General features: G+C 46.6%; 1 protein-coding gene across 1 annotated transcript; it reads right to left on the reverse strand.

Moving 5' to 3' along the window:
• Positions 1-965: 965 nt before the first annotated feature.
• On the reverse strand, positions 966-21548 carry LOC307081393 (solute carrier family 4 member 11-like). The gene is made up of 20 exons (XM_079744548.1): positions 21369-21548; positions 17036-17086; positions 15039-15104; positions 14792-14835; positions 14335-14554; positions 14111-14192; positions 13526-13649; positions 12889-13098; positions 12465-12549; positions 12014-12139; positions 10963-11076; positions 10372-10504; positions 10104-10177; positions 9078-9303; positions 7306-7412; positions 6490-6658; positions 5633-5806; positions 4703-4898; positions 2248-2417; positions 966-1718 (listed from the first exon to the last, which is right to left on the reverse strand). Exons 1-20 carry the CDS (start codon positions 21403-21405, stop codon positions 1652-1654), a joined length of 2475 nt encoding a protein of 824 aa, XP_079600674.1. The 5' UTR covers positions 21406-21548; the 3' UTR covers positions 966-1651.
• Positions 21549-21997: the final 449 nt, after the last annotated feature.

A 21997-nucleotide genomic window follows, 5' to 3' on the forward strand; every position in this document is an offset into this window, starting at 1 on the left:
GTCATTGTATCGTGAACAGTGTTACAACTTTAACTGAAAAAGTAGCGCAAACCAAGTTTATGAGGGGCTGATCACTAGAAAAGACTTAAAAGTGGATAGAAGGTGTTTCAACTCCATCTGTGTTTCTCTCTCATTTTGATGACATATCGGCGCTTAGGGCATCTCCAAACGTCAATGCACTCATTAGCACACAATATCATCCATAAAGACAGACGTGAACCAACTAAGCCCACAGACACACACCTAACAGATATGAATTAAAACACACAATGATAAAATAAAACAGTCGTGCACATCCTAAGCCTTAAGATACACACCTAACAGATGTGTACTCATTTCTCACACACAATTAGAAATAATACAACATTCACTTTTAATTACTTTTCATTATTACTAACACATTCAAAATGTAGTTCCCTCAAATTAATGTGGCACTGAATTGTTTTGCATAAACATTAAGCCAACTTCAAAAGAATTACCAGATTAAAATAAATAACTTGATTAACCACCTGTTGAATGGTATGAATCAAGGATTATTTTTTTTGTTATTTATATATACGTTTTTATTCCGAATGGTATAATCGGGATTTCTTTTTTACAAAGTGGGCTTTTACTGCCATCTATTGGGCATTTTGCAAACACATTCCTGTGAGCGCCATTGTATGGATCACTGTTGTTCTCGTCTTTTTAGTCTGAAGCCATTGATACCGCAGATCCATATTACAGTGATGGTGCTGAATGGGTATACTCTAACTAGCAAGTGCCCCCCTCATCAATTCAGTGCAATTGATTCTAAGTTTAATTAGTCAGTAAAGCCTATCACAATACAGAATCAAACATCCATTATATTGTCCAACCAGTAATTTGTGTTGTCTGAGTCCTAATAAAAAACAGTTCTTTATGTAACTCATCGCTCTAGCCTTTCAATCGATAAACACCGTGGAAAAACAACCAGAACACAAGCCTTCAGTTCACTGAGGGAGCTTTAATGGTTTGATGTTCGAAGACAGCCACAACTCTGTGATATTAATTTCATGAACATGTTACAACTCTAATAACTCGTTGTAAAAAGATGATATAAGAACAAGCAGGACAAACATGACCACTTTGTTGCATATTGCTGGCGTTGTAGTCCCCTACACTTGATTAGTGCAAAGACGTTTTACAGCAGTTTGCATTTCTTATGTGTTTCAGCATAGTAAATTGGTATTTTGAACTTGAACTTAACTTAACATAACACTACATTTTCTTAACATAGAATCCATTAAGAAACCACAAAATAGGCATCATGTTTTGCAAATAAGATAATTCCATAACTGAACATTTCAGTTAGTTCAATATAAAAATGTTGCCCTTACTAACAAAGTCTAAAAATAAATGCCATCAATTTAACAAAATGAATTGGACACCACAAGGTCCTCCAGTAGGAATATGTTAACTATAAAACAACATTGATTGTACTGTTGGAGATTTTATGAATGCATTAAGGCACTTAAATTGTTCATCCATGTTGACAGGCTAACACCAGCTAGCCTAAGTCAACGTAATCAGCCTCCGATATATGAAACCTTGCAAGCATGTTGTACATCACTGCTCAATACAATCAACCAGTCTTTTGACCTGGTCACATACACACACACACAGGTCTTTTCTACATGTGCTGAGAATCCATGATGTCCAGATACTTGGCGTCGATCAATCGTGGAAGCAGATGAGTCCTGAAATTAGACACACACACACACACACACACACACACACACACACGCACACACGCACACACGCACACACAGATGGTTTAACACAGTGGCAGTCGAGCAAAATGACAATCAATCTTTTTTCATTAACAATTAACAACACCTTTTATGGGCGTTGTGTGCGTGCCTTTATGGACAGAACAGAGAACACTGACAGGAAGTGGGTTGAATGAGAGAGAGGGGGAATGACGCATGTGTCATCGGAGCGGCCAGGGACCTGGTCGCCACAAGGCGTAGCTCTCACATGGCAAACAAACCACCAGGCTTAGGTGTGAAAGCACATTGGCCTGTGTGCAGTCAGGCTTCAACATCTCATCCCAGAATCGTGCCTCTTTACCTGCCAGAGCTGCAAACCGACCGGTCGTTCTAATATGTAACCCTGCGTTTCAGAACCTGCCCAACGCTCCAGGTCTGCCCCCTGGCGGCTGGCAGGGGTCGACAGCGGACCCCGTGAGTGTGGTGTGGCTGTGTGGCGCTGTGCCCGTCTGTTTACCTGATGGGGACGAGCAGGATCATGAGCAGTGGGAACACCATCTTCATGTAGGGGAGGGGGTACATGCCGAAGGCACAGAGCACCACCAGCTGGACCATCTGCAGCGCCGTGAAGTAGTGCACCTTCCTCTGGGGCACCCGGCGGATGTAGTGGGTGGGGGGGTAGGACGTCTGGGGGGGGGGGGGGGGAAGCAGTGGTTAGTCTCATGTCAAACGTATCTCAATGTCTGTCTGATGGTGTGTGTCTGTATGGCCCTGCGTTGTGTGTCTGTATGGCCCTGCGTTGTGTGTCTGTATGGCCCCGCGTTGTGTGTCTGTATGGCCCTGCGTTGTGTGTCTGTATGGCCATGTGTTATGTGTCTGTATGGGCCTGCGTTGTGTGTCTGTATGGGGCTGCGTTGTGTGTCTGTATGGGCCTGCGTTGTGTGTCTGTATGGCCATGCGTTTTGTGTCTGTATGGGCCTGCGTTGTGTGTCTGTATGGGACTGCGTTGTGTGTCTGTATGGGCCTGTGTTGTGTGTCTGTATGGCCCTGCGTTGTGTGTCTGTATGGCCCTGCGTTGTGTGTCTGTATGGCCCCGCGTTGTGTGTCTGTATGGCCCTGCGTTGTGTGTCTGTATGGCCATGTGTTATGTGTCTGTATGGGCCTGCGTTGTGTGTCTGTATGGGGCTGCGTTGTGTGTCTGTATGGGCCTGCGTTGTGTGTCTGTATGGCCATGCGTTTTGTGTCTGTATGGGCCTGCGTTGTGTGTCTGTATGGGGCTGCGTTGTGTGTCTGTATGGGCCTGCGTTGTGTGTCTGTATGGCCCTGCGTTGTGTGTCTGTATGGGCCTGCGTTGTGTGTCTGTATGGGACTGCGTTGTGTGTCTGTATGGGCCTGTGTTGTGTGTCTGTATGGCCCTGCGTTGTGTGTCTGTATGGCCCTGCGTTGTGTGTCTGTATGGCCCCGCGTTGTGTGTCTGTATGGCCCTGCGTTGTGTGTCTGTATGGCCATGTGTTATGTGTCTGTATGGGCCTGCGTTGTGTGTCTGTATGGGGCTGCGTTGTGTGTCTGTATGGGCCTGCGTTGTGTGTCTGTATGGCCATGCGTTTTGTGTCTGTATGGGCCTGCGTTGTGTGTCTGTATGGGGCTGCGTTGTGTGTCTGTATGGCCCTGCGTTGTGTGTCTGTATGGGCCTGCGTTGAGTGTCTGTATGGGCCTGCGTTGAGTGTCTGTATGGGCCTGCGTTGTGTGTCTGTATGGCCCTGCGTTGTGTGTCTGTATGGCCCTGCGTTGTGTGTCTGTATGGGCCTGCCTACATGCATGAACCAACCTCAAAGTTGGTTGCATTGATTATACACAGACAGACCGACAGAGACAGACAGACAGACAGACAGACAGACAGACAGACAGACAGACAGACAGACAGACAGACAGACAGACAGACAGACAGACAGAGTAGGAAGAGGCAGTAGATATAATAGATGTAGATATATGTAGATATATTCAGCGAGAGAGAGATCTCTGTATTTATTTGATCCTATTTGTTCTTTATCTGCACTCTTCTGTCCCCTTTGGCTGCTGGAACACCTGCATTTCCCCTCAGGGATTAATAAAGTGTTTATCTAGACAGATAGAGACAGTAGGTGGATACGTACAGAGACCCTAGATAAAGTAGACGGACAGAGACAGACGGAGAGATATCCACTCTCCATCCACGCTTAATAAAGTGTTTTATAAATCCAACACTAATTAAAGAGGGATCTCTCCTACCTGCTCTTAAGCAGTGGAGTCACGCATCCACCATCTAACACTATACAAGCCATTAAATAACCATTAACAAACATTCGTTCATGCAGTAATTAACAGTGAACTAATGGTCTAGTAATCATTCACTAATGGCGTTCATGTCTACTAATGGCGTCTATGTTAAATACGGTCATGGTGTTAACTATCGTATTCATTAATACATTATTCAACACTGTAGGTGGGTAAGAGTTAACTATTACCCACTAACCCCAACTTACCCTAAACCCTGTGTAATACTTTGTTAAAACGTGTACAAGTGCATTTACTAATGTTAATAAATGGTTATTTCAATCAGCCTAATTGCAAAGTGTTACCATCTAACCCCACCCTCCATCTATCTGCTTCTTGAACAACAGCACCATGCGGTCTACCCTCTAACCCCAGCCTCTAACCCCACCCTCTAACCCCAGCCTCTAACCCCAGCCTCTAACCCCAGCCTCTAACCCCACCCTCTAACCCCAGCCTCTAACCCCAGCCTCTAACCCCAGCCTCTAACCCCAGCCTCTAACCCCACCCTCTAACCCCAGCCTCTAACCCCAGCCTCTAACCCCAGCCTCTAACCCCACCCTCTAACCCCAGCCTCTAACCCCAGCCTCTAACCCCACCCTCTAACCCCAGCCTCTAACCCCAGCCTCTAACCCCAGCCTCTAACCCCAGCCTCCACCTACCTGTTCCTTGAACAGCAGCTGCATGCGGTCCACCATCTGGTTGCCGTCCAGCGAGGTGGCAGCGATGTAGAGGAAGAGGCCGTAGAGGACTGGCTTGGGGATCCACTGCAGTGGGATGGGCAGCATGTACACGGACACGCCGATCAGGATGTTGGCCGCAAGGGCTGTCAGGCGGGTCTCCTTCACACTGACGATGCTGCGGGGGGGAGGAACCGGTTAGGGGGAGGTGGACGGTTGCTTTGGTTGTGGATGTCCCCTGGGGGGGATCGAGGGGAGGCTTTGGTAAGCCGATCATATGCAGTGAAGAAATGTGAGCTAAAGATAAATGTGCAATGAGGTTCTGGGTTGAGGGATCAACAAGACCATAATAAGGAATTTAAAGAAAACCTTTTGAATTGTGTGTTCATTCCACCCAATTCAAATGGGATGGCTGCTTTTTATAATGGTTGCAACCAGCACTAAGGTGAGTAGTACATTTTGTTTGTTTCAATTCCTACAGAATCTCAATGCGTGTTTACAAATCTTAGTTAACCTCCGTGCAAAAGTTAATCTTCGTGCAAACTCATCTAAGGGCAAATCAACCCAAATGAGCAATTATAAAGATTTCCCATCCACGAATGCATTCCGCAAGACTTTAATTAGAAATTAGCGATAGATAAAAACAACATTTAAATACAACCATCAAAACATTACACATATTTCTTTTCATAAACAAGAGACATACACCGACGGCGGTGTCAACCATGCAAGGCGACAGCCGGCTCGTCTGGTGCTGATTGGGTCCACTGTCTTGCTCAGAGACACCACGACAGTAGGCTGGGAAGCGCCGGGAATCGACCTAGCAACCTTCCGGTTACAAGTCAACCCGCTCTACCTCCGGAGCCACCTCGGGCCATATTCCAGAATAAAACCCTTTCATCGTGAACCTACGTGGTGTACAGGTGCCCGTTCTCCACGTGCTGCTCCGTCTTGGCCAGCTGGCGTGCGTGGAGCGAGGAGTGAGGGAAGGCAGCGTGCATCCATGGCAACCCCAGGCACGACATGAGGATGTTGATGAGGCCCGTGAGCACCAGGTCCCAGTGGAACGCCGTCCCTTTCAGCAGCCTGTTGGCAGAACCACAACCGTTCACTCTCACTGGCCGCCCCCCACCCCCGCTCCAGGTGGCTGGTGCCTGCTCCAGTCGTTGGCGGTCAGATGCACAGAACAACACAGACTGGGCATGCTTATGGCAAGTCGCCGGCTAGTGTCTATGTAGGGCACATTGTTCTAGGAAGATGAAAAGAGGCTGAATTAAGGGTGAATATACTAGAACACGTCGTTAAGCAAAATGAGTTTATAACTAATTGATAATAAAAATGAGTTTATAACTAATTGTAATAATTGATCTGTACAGGATAGTAATATAACTCACAAAATGAACTAAATCCATTTATATATAAAATCCAAAATCTAATTATGTGCATATCCAGCTTATAAGCAAAAGTTCTGCACAAATATGAGGTAGAATTTCCATTATTTTATAATTCGAGACAAGTTCAAGTACGAAATCACATGTTCATGTGTAAAGAAGTCTTTGGACCATCATTTAAAACACAGCCCTTTATAACTATTTACTGGCATGTACATCTGAGGCTGTGATACCCTGTATTAACAAAGCTGATGAGTTGAGTCATGGGACCTTGAAGTGCTGCATTTGGTGTCCATTGCACACTGAGAAACTAGCATTGTGCCCGATGCGTTAAACAGGCTAGCGGTTAGCGGTTAGCGTCAGCGCGGGGCGCCTTACTTGTGCTCCGGCACGTGCGTGAGGGAGATGACGATGTTCTGGTCGATGAAAATGAGCAGGGCGAGGAGGAAGCCGAGGCCCACGGCGCTGAGCGTGTTCATCCCCGTCAGCTTGTCGAACGGCGCAAAGTTGAAGATGGGCCGACCGACCAAGTGGTGGAACACGGGAACTGAACACCGAGGAAAACAGAGGAACGCGGAGGGGTGAGCGGAGACGCAGAGGAAAGCAAGGAGCAGGACCATTTCAAAGAGCACATAGTGTCCGCCTTCGTAACTAATTCTGTTCACGCTGGGCTTTGTTCACTGTGATGAGGTTCGTTATCTCCCGCCGTCATTCACACATAAATCACAGTGGTTAAAGGTTGCGTCAGCGATGTTGGGCGACGTCACTTCTGTTGTATTTGAAGCGAGATCCCAAACAAACAGAGCCAGCTCGCCCCTCCCTTCTGTGTTTCGTGCATCCAGTAAAAAACTATGATCAACGCAAAACCCCACAACACCCACCCCTTGTCGGTGGTTGGAATACTAATTATTTTGGCTTTGAGTGGTTGGTATGACCATTTGTTTTTCTTGTACAATCTCAGAGCATAGGCTGCCTACAGAGACGCCTTTTGACGGCCTGCAGATGGGGCGGGCAGCTAGCTGATCGGGAGGAAAGATCCGATGAATGTGATCATTTATGTTTCGGCCTAACGTCGCTGATACAACCTTTAACAATGATTTTCAACCGCAGCCTGTGGCTGTGTGTGGGCTGAGTAGGGCCTGTCAGTTTTTCCGCTTTTCTTCTTTTTACTCAAGGAGCATGCAGTGCACTCACGCTCGATGTCCAGGAAGAGGTAGGAGCCAATGAAAGACACGATCAGCACGGAGATGGGCAGGGCACAATCAGACACCACCTCCCGGATCCGACCGTTCAGGTACGGACTGAGGGGATGGAAACAAAAGGAAGCAGGTCAATGGGGTGCTCTTACACAGGCACACACACATATGCATATGTATATCTTTATATGTGTATGTATATATATATATATATATATATATATATATATATATATATATACACACACATACGGCATATCTCTAACTTAAAAAGACTGTCATCCAAATCCTGCCCCTTCTTTCAACATGTCATAGCCGGGTAAAAACACACTCTTCCCCCTGTCTTCAGAGACAAAGGCTTTCAGTGACGATGAGCATTTGGCCTGGGAGACACATTTCCCCCAAAGCTTTTAAGGCAAGAAGAAAAATAAAGATAAAGAATAAAGATCTCTGAATCCTTCCTTCCAGAATCGTAGCGTTTTCTGAGCGTATCTGAACCGCCTCCCGACGACTCCCCCCTCCCCCCCAAAGAGATAACACTGTCTCCTCCATAACTCCTCCCAGACTCGCATCGCTCAGCGTGTCCCACCAGCAGCTAATAAAGCGACAGCAGCAGGGCAGCATCAGCCTGTGGTCCTGACGTCCAAAACGACCTGAATAAATCTGGTGTGGGGGCTGATGATTAAAACCACTCCCCTCCCGATCCCCCCTGCTGTGCCTCGTCCCACACACACTCCCCTCCTCCTCCTCCCCCCTGCTGTGCCTCCTCCCCCTCCCCCATGCTGTGCCTCGTCCCCCTCCCCCTCCCCCCTGCTGTGCCTCGTCCCCCTCCCCCCTGCTGTGCCTCGTCCCCCACACACTCCCCTCCTCTCCCCTGCTGTGCCTCGTCCCCCACACACTCCTCCCCCTCCCCCTCCCCCCTGCTGTGCCTCGTCCCCCACACACTCCTCCCCCTCTCCCCTGCTGTGCCTCGTCCCCCTCCCCCCTGCTGTGCCTCGTCCCCCTCCCCCCTGCTGTGCCTCGTCCCCCTCCCCCCTGCTGTGCCTCGTCCCCCACACACTCCTCCCCCTCTCCCCTGCTGTGCCTCGTCCCCCACACACTCCCCCCCTCCCCCCTGCTGTGCCTCGTCCCCCACACACTCCTCCCCCTCTCCCCTGCTGTGCCTCGTCCCCCACACACTCCTCCCCCTCTCCCCTGCTGTGCCTCGTCCCCCACACACTCCCCCCCTCCCCCCTGCTGTGCCTCGTCCCCCACACACTCCTCCCCCTCTCCCCTGCTGTGCCTCGTCCCCCACACACTCCCCCCCTCCCCCCTGCTGTGCCTCGTCCCCCACACACTCCTCCCCCTCTCCCCTGCTGTGCCTCGTCCCCCACACACTCCCCCCCTCCCCCCTGCTGTGCCTCGTCCCCCACACACTCCCCCCCTCCCCCCTGCTGTGCCTCGTCCCCCACACACTCCCCCCCTCCCCCCTGCTGTGCCTCGTCCCCCACACACTCCCCCCCTCCCCCCTGCTGTGCCTCGTCCCCCACACACTCCTCCCCCTCTCCCCTGCTGTGCCTCGTCCCCCACACACTCCTCCCCCTCTCCCCTGCTGTGCCTCGTCCCCCACACACTCCCCCCCTCCCCCCTGCTGTGCCTCGTCCCCCTCCCCCCTGCTGTGCCTCGTCCCCCTCCCCCCTGCTGTGCCTCGTCCCCCACACACTCCCCTCCTCTCCCCTGCTGTGCCTCGTCCCCCTCCCCCCTGCTGTGCCTCGCCCCCCACACACTCACCTCCTCTTGACGAGGTAGAGGGCGTAGCCCAGCCACAGGGTCGCCAGCATGAGGAGCAGACACAGGACAGGCCTCTCCCTGGTACTGTGCACCAGGGACTCGGGCAGGAACACCGTGCTGACGTTGCCCGTCTGGGAGGCGTTCTCCAGGAGCTGCCTGATCTGCTCCAGGGCCAGGGTGGCGTTGGTGGTGGTTAGGGTGGGGCCGTGGTAGAAGTGGTTGAAGACTGGGGGAGGGCGAGGGAGAACAGTTTCGAGGGGGGGGGGGGGGGGGGGGAGGATAGAGAGGCAGAAAGGAGAGCGATAAATGGAAAAAGAGAATCTATCAATCAATCAATAGATCAATAGATCAATAAATCAAACAATACATAGAAAATATATTATTAGAAGGACCAAACAGCCCTCTACCTCTTGCAGGCCTTAACAACTATCAACCCCTAACAATCAACCCCAAAAAAGTAATTGCTAAAACTATCGAATATAAAGATATGAAAAAATACGTACTGGCGAACATCCCTTTGTTACTGCCTATGCGGTCGAGGACCATTCTTGGCAGCAAAGTGCTGTTTTTACATCAGTGATTGTATGTATATATATATAGCCTCGGGCTCAAAGGAAACAAACAACCCGGGCGCTACAAAGGAACCCGGTACATGCTCAGGGTGTGCTTCACTGTCACGGAGGAAAACCCCCACGAGGACCGGATCGAGGGTACGCTCGCGCCACGAGACCCTAAACAACATTAACATTATAAGGTTTTCAATCCCCTCCCTCCCCTTCCGTTGCCAGCCCGCGGGCTTTTGTTTGATTGCGTGCTCGCTGGCTCGGCCTCTAAAGACTGCCACAAAAGACATGGCAGATTTGCTTTGCAACATGAAGAGGCGGGGGGAAAAAAACTGAATTGCCAGGCTATTCGGTTTCCCCATGCTATATTACACGAGCGATCTATCACTATGCATGCAGCGGGGCGGACCGTGTGGCGTGGAATGTTGTTGTTTGCGTCGATCGGTAGCCAGGCGTAACTCACTTTTCACAGTTCCTTTCACCGCATCGCCCACAAAGGCGATGGAGATGAACAAGGCGATGACTTCCTCTGTGGAGCTGGAGAGACAATTACAGACGCAGCAAAATCATGAATGCTTAACCAAACTGCTCACTTTGATCCACGGGAGGTGCAGCGCACATGATGCCTCTGGTTGAACCGACGCATTATAGTGTATAGGGGCACGGCTGTTTTGCTTTCCAGTGTTGGAGGAAGAAGCAGGCGTAAGAGCAGAGTGGTGTCACCGCCTCACCGTTTGAAGAGCTTCATTAGCAGGCTCACGTTGAACAGGCCTCCCAGGATGAGGAACAGGCTGTTCCATAAGCCGATGCAGGCGTAGAACGCCTCAAAGTCGATGGCATAGTCGTCACAGATCCCCCTAATCACTGTAGGAAAAAGACATACCAGGGAAAAGACACACACACACACACATACAGATGAATACACACACATGAATACACACACACATGAACATGTGTGAACACACACACACACACACACACACCACACACACATACACACACACACACACATAGTTTAATACGCACACACACACACAGATGAAAACATAGACACAGACACACATGAACACATTTGAACATACACACACTCACACACACACACACACAGATGAACACACACACAGATGAACACACACACGAACACGGTTTATAGTCAATATAAGTGCTTTGAACACGCTGCAGAAGGGTACAACGAGGTTAATGAACACGGCATATAACACGGAGGATTTCACTCAAATTAGCAATAATGTCCAAATGAAACCCAGCGTGTTTTATTGATGGGCTCATAAAGAGGGACATATGGCAGTGGGCCGGCTTCGTACCACTGATGAAGATGGCGAGTGGTGCGGTGGTCAGGGGGATGACCAGGGGGGAGCCCGCGAACAGAGCGTAGATCACCCCACCGATGCTCTGGCCAACGATGGTCTTCTGCACGTCTGCACCACAGCAGAAGAAGAAGTCACAAAGGGGTTAAGCCCAATTACTTTAACCGCCGATTCCGTCCGCACAGGTGGTGGTGCTTTCACAGTATCAGTAAAGGAGGTTTTTTTTTTATTTAATCGCTTTGCTGAGGCCAGATATGAATGCTCAAAGAGCGGAAGAAAATGGTACTTTTTAACTTTTGAGCCAGGCTAAATTGGATTATATTTTGGAAAGTTTATGCAGTTTTTTGGGCAAGCTACTCGGAAAGTGTAGTGAGCTTAGCTACCAGGTGTCCTACATTAAGTGAAGCTTCACTACACAGAAGCTTCCAGTCAGATAAATGTTGCGAGCTAAGCTAAAAAAAATTGGCTTAAGTAGTTCACTACATCAGAAGCCATCAGACCTTCCTTTATCTTAAGCCAGCTTCATGCCTATATAATGCTACCTTAGTGATCCGTATACCTGTCAGTCAAACAGATACGCAGGTAAGAACGTTTAGTTAAATTGTGGATTACACAATTTATCAAACAATATCCTGCAATCTCAACTCACAACACACGCGAGACTGAATCATGCCATGCCAGATTGACAGGAGTTTACAGGATTAAAAAGAAGAATATATTTTTGAATTGGGGGTACTGCTTCGTAGATATATTCCCGACTGCAGCAGAAATCTACGCTGTGCATGGCCCTCAGAAATCCTCTAGATATGTAGCTTCTGTGGACACTGCCGTGCTACCTCATCCATAAAAGAGCTTAGCTACCGGGAAGGTATTTGATTTAGAAAACAGCAATGTTACCACCAACCTACTCGGAAACATAGTTTAACTAGCAATGTCAATATTTGGATTTGATGCTCCTGCCAAATACAGAATACTTGAATGGTTGAATAAGGCTTTTGGGATCAATGATGATGATACTGCTGAGCTTCTCTGAGCTTCCATCACTTACTTATTTCCCCTCTGGTGCTCTCGTCATTGAGCGAGCCGAAGGCGATGGCCGGCAGCAGAATGGTGATGTAGAGGAAGATGGCCGTGGTGGTGTACTTCAGTAACGAGCGGTCAGGCCCCACGATACCTTGACAGACCAATCAGAGGACAGAGTTAGTCATTTATTTTATTTTTTTTCTTTGTGTTAAGCCCAAAGCACATGTTTGATGTGGCAGAAGCTAAATTATGTTTTAAAATAGACTTGAGTCCTATTATATTTGAGGCTAGCGCTAAAATCACAGACCAGACACAGTTGCTACCTCTTATGCTTCTCCCCGTTAAAACAGTATGTTTATATCATTCATTTTGTGTTGCACAACAAATATCAGAGTAAATCGCCGCTACAAATGCGTTGGGCTTTGGCAAAGGCTTTGTTTCCACCAGGATTCTTCAGAGGGGTTTAGAAGCCGTACCATCTGTGAAATCTGAGGGGTAGAGCGGAAGTCTTCTGCGGAGGTCGTCGTACACACCCTTGAATGGTTTCAGGAAATCTGTGAACTGGGTTAGGGAACTCAGGGTTAGGGTTAAGGGTTGAGGGTAAGGTCATTCTTCATTCTGAAGAATAATGACAGTGGAACTGATCGACATACATAACTTAGGTTTGTTGGATTAAAACTTATTTTGGACCTAAAGCTAAAAAAAAAATCCTGTTACATTACACGCAAAACACGCTGTCTTACTCACGTACCAACAGTCAACATCGTCGAAAATATCAGAGTGAAAAGGGAAACTGATTGAATCCTCCATGTAAAGACAAATCTCATCCACCACAAAAGGTCGGCCAAAGTCTCAGTCCGTTACTGTGTAAAGTGCAGCTCGCCTGCTCCGTGACCGTACCTCCAGGGGCTTCCCTTTACGGGGGTCTGTGTCGTCGACCACCTCCTCGAGGGGCTTGTCGCTGCCGCTGGAGAGGAGCCGTCGCTGGAGCACCAGCTCCTTCTTGAACTCCTCTTCGGTGCGGGTTTCCAGGAGCTTCTGGCGGAAAGAGATGTCCGACAGCAGGGTGGCGAACGTCCTCCCCAACTCTATGGCCGTCTTGGTGCTTTTCTAGGTGGGAAAACAGAAGTGAAACGCTAATGTTACATTTTACTAGATAAAATCGATGGATGCAGCGCGTTTAGCATCAGCCTTAGCCCTTTATACAAAAATATATTGGTTGTTTTCCTCCGGAGTGCATTCGCCTGCTTTTATTGTACGTTATTTGGGAAACATTTATTGCTGTGTACACTGGTTAAAAATGTCTAAAACGAATGTTAATGTAGATGCGCAACTGTTCACACATCCCCTGAGTTCACCTCAGTGTTTTCCCAACAGCTTGCGAAGGCATAACACCTGCTGAACCCATAACGCCGGAAGAGTCTGTTAAAAGGACATCAGTGTAATCCTCTGTTGGTTTCCGTAGTACGATACCGTGCTACATAAAGCACCCTAGCAGTTAGTTAAGTGGCCCAGTGGGGGGTGGGGGTGTCCTCACCGTTCTGGAGGGAGCCAGGATGAGGACCACATAGCGGGCCTCGCAGCAGTTCACCCCCCAGTTCTGGGGTCGGTCCAGGCGTGTGATGCAGACGTGGCGCTTCTGGAGGCTCCTGACGTTAGTGCTGAGAGTCCCAGAAACACAGAGGAAGTAGATGAAACCAACGCTTTGGGATGTGTTCCTTTAAGAGATGTTGTGCATGGGACTGTTTAATAGCAGGACCACAAATGAACGCATGTCGATGGGAGCTTGGTATGAATGAATCATGTGTAGTTTGTTTTTATTTGTCGTGGAATGGGGCGTTCCCGAGCCCCTTATCAATGGAACATGACATGTGAGAGGAGTTGCCTTCTCTGACCATCAGCGTGCTGGATGTTGTGCAGTGATAGGGATTATACAGTAAGTGATTTGGTTGCAGGTGGATGTGTTGAGCAGCAGAGGCCGGTGAGTTCTGTTGCATGTAGAACGTTTATCTTGTGCATTACAATTTAAACAAATTCAAAAGAATACAACTGAAATGGGCAACAACAATACAAATCCAATGCATATGTTAAAGACCATTGCTATTTCAGTTGAGAGACGTACAGAATACAGAGCCAGGACTGCTGGTAGTGGATTCCTGTTGGGGTCGTGGTGACTCCCTGGATGGTCTCAGACAGAAGATGCACTGCGGGACAGCGAAGACAAAGATGATCATTACTTTAACACCGTGTGTCGCGGTGAAAGCAGTGGCGCTCAGGCAAAAAGCATAAAGTGCACACTCAGAACACGTTCAAGAACTTTCTTCCACTGACTACCAAAGGCCGTACCGTTTGCATCCAACCCGCTGGCGTCGGTGAACAGGGACTCCATGACGGCATCCACTTCGAAGGCTTCCCCGCCCTCGTCCACCATGCGTGTGAGCATGTGTTTGAGGACCTCTTCCAGCGTGGCGGCATCCTCCTCCAGCAAGATGCTGGACTGGGCCAGGAAGTCGTCGAGGTCCCTGTGAGCACGCACCTCCTCTTGGAAGTTCATGGAGCTCACATACTGGGGAGGGGAAGGCGTAACGAAAAACGTAGGTTTAGTGAATTGAACGCAATGTCGTCTGCGTAGAGTGGTATCTGGTCAAATGTTTTGAACGTTACATGATGATATCTCATGTATATATCATATTTATACATAGCAATTGGGATAGATGTCCTTAAAATATATTGAAGGTTTAAACTAACAATTATTAAGAAAACGTTTCATTGATCAACATAAAGAAAAGAAAATAAATCATACTTTGCGGGTTGTGTTCAGTAGCCCATATTCTGGTGTACCGTGATCTGCATATGGATGCCACAACAGGGGGTTAAAGTAGTTTGTAACGCTCTTTTAAAGTAGAGCAGAATCAGAGTCGACGCATACACCCAGACACACCCATACACCCCCCCCACACACACACACACACACACACACACACACACACACACACACACGCACACACACACACACACACACACACACACACACACACACACACACACACCTGAAACATTGGCCTGGAAGTCATTCTCCTTAACGTCCTCATACATCGCATCCTCCTTACGCAGCTCTGTAAAGGGTGGGGGGGGCATCAAGAAAAGAGCAACACACAGAGTAAGTAAGTCATGAACGAGCCCTAATTTTCTAACACATGGCCCATACATCTCTGTCCAATCAGTGTTTGGATGTAGACGGCGGTGGGAGCGCACATTCCATAACCCAGACACATTAATGTGCATTTTAATCAACTGTACCGGGGTAACAAATGGCAATAATTAAGGTTGTTATTTCAAGGTTGATTTGGTCCGTTGCGCCAGCCATCCCAACAATGGATTTCAGGCCAAAAAAGAAATGGTGGCACAACATAATTGAGCCATGGCATGATAATCGACACTCATTAAGTCAAGGTTAAGTTGCTTCACTGAGCCAGGTTTCTAGATCTATCTGCAGTATGAAACTGTTGAGTCTGTACTCCCCAGTCTGCCATCTGGTGAAAAAGCACACACCAACCAAACACAAAACATTGTCTCTTGGAGAGAGAGAGAGAGAGAGAGAGAGAGAGAGAGTCTATAAGAAAGCCAGCGAGAGATCCAGAAAGCAATAAATAGAGAGAAAAGGAAGCGTAAGGGATGTAAGTAAAGCAATGTGATAAAGTGAGAATGTGAAGGTGAGAGGGTAGGAAAGGATGGGGGTATGGGGAGAAGTGGTAAAAAAGGAAGAGAAATGCCCAATAAAAAATTCCACCTCATGCCGCACCATTATAAACAAAAGGCCCTTGTAAAAAAACCTAATCCAAGTGAGAATAAATTGAGAGGGATATATAGAGAGATCCCAGGTTTTCATGAGGGGCAACGGCAAGACAGTTTTACTGCATTTATAAACTAAAAGTGGCCGTAAAATGCAAGCGTCTCAGCTCTGCAGTAAAAAATATTCTCTTTTCTCATTATGCTCATAGATTATATTGGTCGTTATCTGGCCACTAATTAACCTCTCAATACACCTGCAAATGAATTTGTGCTCTGCAGCATATCAAATGAGTAATTAGAGTGTAGGTAGGCATTACCGTGATTCAATGTCCCACTTTCAACTGAAATCAACAACTGGGATATGTGCTCCACCTTCACCCTCCACCCAATGCATTGAATTCCTCCTTCGCGTGTGTATTCATAATGAATTCAGCATTATAAAGCATCCTAAGTGACTACTCATCAGTAAGCAATTCCTTATCAGTTAAAATAAAATAAAATATGAATACGATAATGAGAAAATGTTTTTTAAGATAGTGTACAAAGCATACGTTTACAAACTATTTACAACATGTTCATTTAAAACACTTAATAATGCTGCAATTCATGATTAGTTAGTAATTATAGTAATTAATTAGTTAATTATAAACCATTAGTTGCATAGCTGGGCCTACCTTAAGATAAGCTCACGCAAAATATTATATTTATATTAAGTATTTTTAAAGCATTATTTGCACATTGTTCTTAGTTTGTAATCATTAACTTATGCTTTATAAATTATCTTTAAATCATTAGCTAATTATGGCAATAATAATGTATAACTGATGAATAGCTTAACTATTAGGAGTCATGCATGAACAATTCTTCACAAATGAGGAATTCATTATGTAATACTTCTACATTAATGCTTAAAAGTTGCAGTTATTCTTAAGTGCTGAAAATACATGCAAATGACAAAATAGTAAAAGACAAAATAATAACATCAAGCCATATTATTCAAATTATTATTCAATATCATTGGTTTAGTCATAGTGGCTTTGGCTTCATATGGTTTTCAGTGTGTGTGTGTGACTCAGAATCCTAGCAGTGATTTTCCACAACAGCGACTACACAGTGGTTGTATGTGAATACTGAACCACTGCAAAGCTGTATATATTTTTTCGCTACGGATAAGATATTCATGGCCATGGACAGGATACATCACATTGCAAATCCCTTGCGGTGCGGGGAGCGGGAGTATGTGACGACTACGTACCCATCTCTTGGAAAGTGTAGCCATTTTTGGACTTCCCGGTTGACGCGTCGTCTGCAGGGAGAAGAGAAGAGACCGCATTCATGAGACCTTTGCTTGAGGCCACGAATAAAACATTCATTCCAATTTGAGTTGAAAGGCCGGAACCCCCTTAGTTCAGATCTGTGACCATAGAGAAATACGCTTAAGAAGAAACAACGGCAGCTGTCTAATAAAGATGCCCATATTATCCATAAAGCCAGTGGTCACATGGTTTGGAGTGTGTGTGGGACTCAGTATACCAGCAGTGATTTTGCACGAGAGTGAGTACAGTACACAATACTTTGGTTGTACAGTATGTGAATGCTGAACCGCTGCAGAGCTGGTGGTAGGCTTACATATTGGATGCATTTGAGAAATACATGGCAAGACATTGAGAAAATGTGTAATTTTTTCTCTTAAAACGATTACAAATGGATCAAAACTGCAGATGTGCAAATGTGCACATTTACACATTTTAAGACAGGAAAATCAAATCTCATATGGTTTCTTTTTATACAGTCTTATATCATAGTCAAATATCCTTTTAAGACAAAGACTACTGGATGCAAAATACTGGACCTTAAACCCACAGGCCTCTGAACCTGACGATAATGCCCCCTCAAAACTCAATCTGCTGCTTGGTTACAAAGAAAGCGGGCCTGCTGTGTTAGATATTTGTGTATGCAGTAAGGTATCCCCCCCATCTCTGCTGACCCTGGGAACATACCACTGCTGTAGGGATGAGCCCTTTCCTTGCCTGTGATGCCTGATAGGGCCCCCTTGTGCATCCCTGCACCGGGGAGGGTCTCACAACAACAACGATTTGACAGAACGTTCCCATGCCCGCTCACACAGAGACGCACACACACAGCCCTGTGCTGTGTGTGTGCATTAGAGAGAGAGAGAGAGAGAGAGAGAGAGAGAGAGAGAGAGAGAGAGAGAGGAAGCGAGAGACCAGGGAAAAGGGAAGCGAAGGCATATGTTCCTCCACATGTGTGGCACAAGAAGGCTCAGGTTTCACCAGTAACTACCTTCTCACCCACCCCCAACCTATTTGAAACTTCCTACATGGCACAAAATGGAGGACCTGTTTGTCTTCCATGGTTTTCAGTTTGTCAGGTATGTTAAGAGAGCGACGTGAGGTGAGGTTAGGGGTACGGCAGAACTGGTGCAAAATGTGTTTTTTTGTGTCCAGGTGTGCCTGAATTATTCTTTTCCGGCGGCATCAGCATTATCCATAAAACATTGAGGAATGCAGCTCTTGGGTGTCGTGAAGAAATCGCTCATGAATCTCCAATGAAAAGGTCAGCCTGGAAGGCCTGCATTAAAATCTCCTGTTCACTACCACGGTAGGAGTGTCACCACACCCGCACCAATCGATGGGCTATCAGCCAGAAGAAGTGCAGATGCCAACACAAGCGGCAACACCCAACCCCACCTGTGACTGTACAGCGGTTTCACTCCACCTGGCAGTACACCCAGCAGTTCCTGTTCCATCTGTTATCTCTCCCTCAGGCTCCATAAAGCTGCAAATGTGGTTGGTAGTTTACATAGCCGGAATGCTAATGCCAAAATATCGAAATTAATTAAGTTTAGTGTCACTATATTGTCTCTCCTGGTTTAATCTAAATGCTGACATACTGCAGAGGAAAAAATGTAATTTCAGTACTGTGTATCAATTTTCCAGGGGGAATTAGGATTTACTAGCATGAAATGAGTTTGAATAAAATAACATATTTAGTTTGTAAGATAAGAGATAAGATAAGATAACGAAAGGTAACAGATAAGCTTTTAGATAGAAATAGGACACAGTCTATAAGGTCCCAAATATTGTCCTGCCTTCAAAACAGGTTTCCGTGCGCCATTTCCTGTCCGACATCCTCTCTGATGGACATCTCTAGAAGGTGAGCTGAAACCTTCCATCAGCATAGCAACCGACCTTAAACCCACTGCTCAAAATAGCCTGCTCTCTGACCTCCTACCCCCTGTACCGTTTGTAACCACCTTTTAGAACATGCCTAGAGGAGGCTAAGTCTTCCATGTAATTTGAGTAAAATGTTGTGTCTTCGTAACCAAATCGTAACCAATGCCAACTTCTTTGTTAAATCCTACCAAAGGGGTTGCCTGTGGTTGCTGTGAAGCACATTAGTAGAAAAACACTTTTTCAGCAGAAGTTATGAGTTGCTTCAGCCCTGGGCCTACTCTGCCGGTATCACTGCAGGAGTCGTTCTGTTTGCTACTGAACGTCCTTGTGGACGCTGCAAACCCCCAAAAATATACTTGTTTAGTCTTCCATGGATAAGATGCATCTGAGTTTTAAAGCTTGAAAAATAACGTTAATCTCAGGAACTCTTCCTTTCTAGTTGTCAAAAAGGTTATAGCTGGGTTTCCACGACGATTTAAATCATTATATACATATTTACACACTGATATCCACTCATATACGAGACAACGACTTATTCATTTCCATGGAAAAGGGAACACACGCACACACACACACACACACGGGTGGCAGTGGCCATAGTGTACCACACTAAAATACACAACAGACGCATTCACTATCGTCCCAAACGGCATACACAGGAAACAGGAAGCACAGCTCATTCCACTCCAACACCTGAAGAACCAATATCCAAATCCAACAGTAAATACTACGATGGGTTTGCATTCAGCCAGGTTGGTGGGATATGACCACTGGACCAACGGTAATTGTGGCCGGACCAGGTAACAAGACAGGACTTTAAGGGCTTATATTGGGGTGGATTCTCTTCTTTAGACATTCAAGAACTTCCATCTCCTCTGCAGCAATCCTGCTAAGTCACATGGTTCTAAGCTTCTAGATGGACACATTAGAGGGCTTTATTAATACTGCTTATTCAATTATAGTATTTAGGTGCAATTGAGTTATTCTCTGGAGCATGAGATCACTAGTTGTGTTTAACAGGCGGTCCAACTTTAGGATGACTAAATTGTTGTATGCATATGAATTAAGGGAAAAGCTTATATGTTTGAGCCATTTAAGAATATTGAACATTCTTCTCAGGGATAATCTTCTTAATCCTCAGCCTTCGAAACCTGATGAAGTTTTAACCCGTGAACAGCTACAAAATACGACGGGTTCATCTGCTATGTGGCACCTTCCTGAACACATCTTTCCTTAATACTCAAACTAACTGAATACAAAAACATTGAGACCAATTTGAGAGGAGACTATTTTGTGTGCAGTCTTTTGGTAATTAGTACGTAAACAACTATACACCAACATATTATCTATAAACCTCAATTTTCGTATAAACTCAACTGTATGCGAATGCGTCTATGAATGGTTAATGCTTTGTTCGAATGGCATGACTATGGAGTATTTACATAACCTTCAGGCTATAGCAGGTAATCATTTTGAACGCTGCTCTGTGAGGAGGCAATAGACACCACATCAGGTGGAGTGCTTTAAAACAAAAGACATGCTGGGCTTTTCACAAGCTAAGGCATCCCTGGCACATGCAAATCCTATTCAAATTCTCTTTAGAACCTAGAGGTTCACTGTGGCTATATGGTGGCTAATGGTGGGGGTCTCTCCTTACAGAAGCCATACATTTGAAACGGCAATAGTGAAATGATTTCAACAGTCAACTTGTAACAATTTGATGGGGAAGCCCATCTGGTAGACCCTGTGGCAAGTAGTGAATGAATGCTCTGCATTATTTAGGATAAGGCGGCTGATGTCAACAAAACAGAAGAGCCCCATTTATAGACATATCGTAAACAGTGGCCCACACTACCGGCTCTGAATCGCCGGCTCTCCTTGCAATACATGATCTTCGTGATACTACTGTTTGCAATGTTGGGAAATCCTCTAGCATCATATTGTGAAACTAACATAGCACACATAGACATGTTCACAGAGCAGAATACATTCATGCTGAGAATGTAAGGACATTTTATAACACTTTGAAGACACCATTGAAACGCACACACACACACACACACACACACACACACACACACACACACACACACACACACACACACACACACACACACAAAGGATGTAAACACTTAACAGTACATGAGGAACAAACAGGAAGGGGAGAGCGAAAGTAATATTCTGAGAGAGAGAGAGAGAGAGAGAGAGAGAGAGAGAGAGAGAGAGAGAGAGAGAGAGAGAGAGAGAGAGAGAGAGAGAGAGAGAGAGAGGAAGCAGAGACCAGTGAGAAGGGAAGCGAAGGCATATGGTCCTCCACATGTGTGGCACAAGAAGGCTCAGGTTTCACCAGTAACTACCTTCTCACCCTCACTCCACCTATGTGTAACTTACCACATGGCACAAAATGGAGGACCTGTTTGTCTTCCATGGTTCTCAGTTTTTCAGGTATGCTTTTTTTCCCAGGTCATCCCATCATGTTGCTCAGCCCTTCTGCCTAATACAGTTCCTCGTCTAAGAATCCCTTCCTGTCTCTTGCCCCCCTTTCTCTCTCACTCTCTCTCCCGCTGTCTTTCTTTCTCTCACGCTCTCTCCTTCTCTCTCTATCTCTCTCTCTCTCTCTCTCTCCCCCCCCCCCCCCCCCCTCTCTCTCTCTCTTACACACACAAACACACAGACGGCACACATACACGCACACAAACGCAACACAGTCGCACGCACACAGATACACTAGCAGAGGTCGACAACCAGTCTGCCGGCAGCAGCACATGGTGATGGGGGTGGGGCGGAAGTAAGGGCGTGTGACAGAAGTTTGCAACTGCTGGGTCCTTATGCCTAGGAAACCGAACCGTTGATTCGCGCGAGGACGAAATAGACCCCAGTCGCTTGGGAAAAGGAATTCGGGTAAAATTCCCATTACAAAGCATATTTAAAAAAAAGAAAACAAGGCAGACAACAGAAAAAAAGAGGCGCCCATGTGCCTCCAAGACAACCCGTTTTTTGGCTCTCGTACGGCGGCGGCT

The sequence above is a fragment of the Pollachius pollachius genome (genome assembly GCF_949987615.1).
Source record: "Pollachius pollachius genome assembly, chromosome: 10".
Lineage (NCBI taxonomy): Eukaryota > Metazoa > Chordata > Actinopteri > Gadiformes > Gadidae > Pollachius > Pollachius pollachius.

Coding starts and splice junctions, on each gene's coding strand:
- LOC307081393 (XM_079744548.1), bottom strand. CDS start 21,405: ATGGAAGACAAACAGGTCCTCCATTTTGTGCCATGTG. Junction 13,099..13,525: donor TCCTGGCTCCCTCCAGAACG/GTGAGGACACCC, acceptor TTTCCCACCTAG/AAAAGCACCAAGACGGCCAT. Junction 12,550..12,888: donor GTAAAGGGAAGCCCCTGGAG/GTACGGTCACGG, acceptor TCCCTAACCCAG/TTCACAGATTTCCTGAAACC.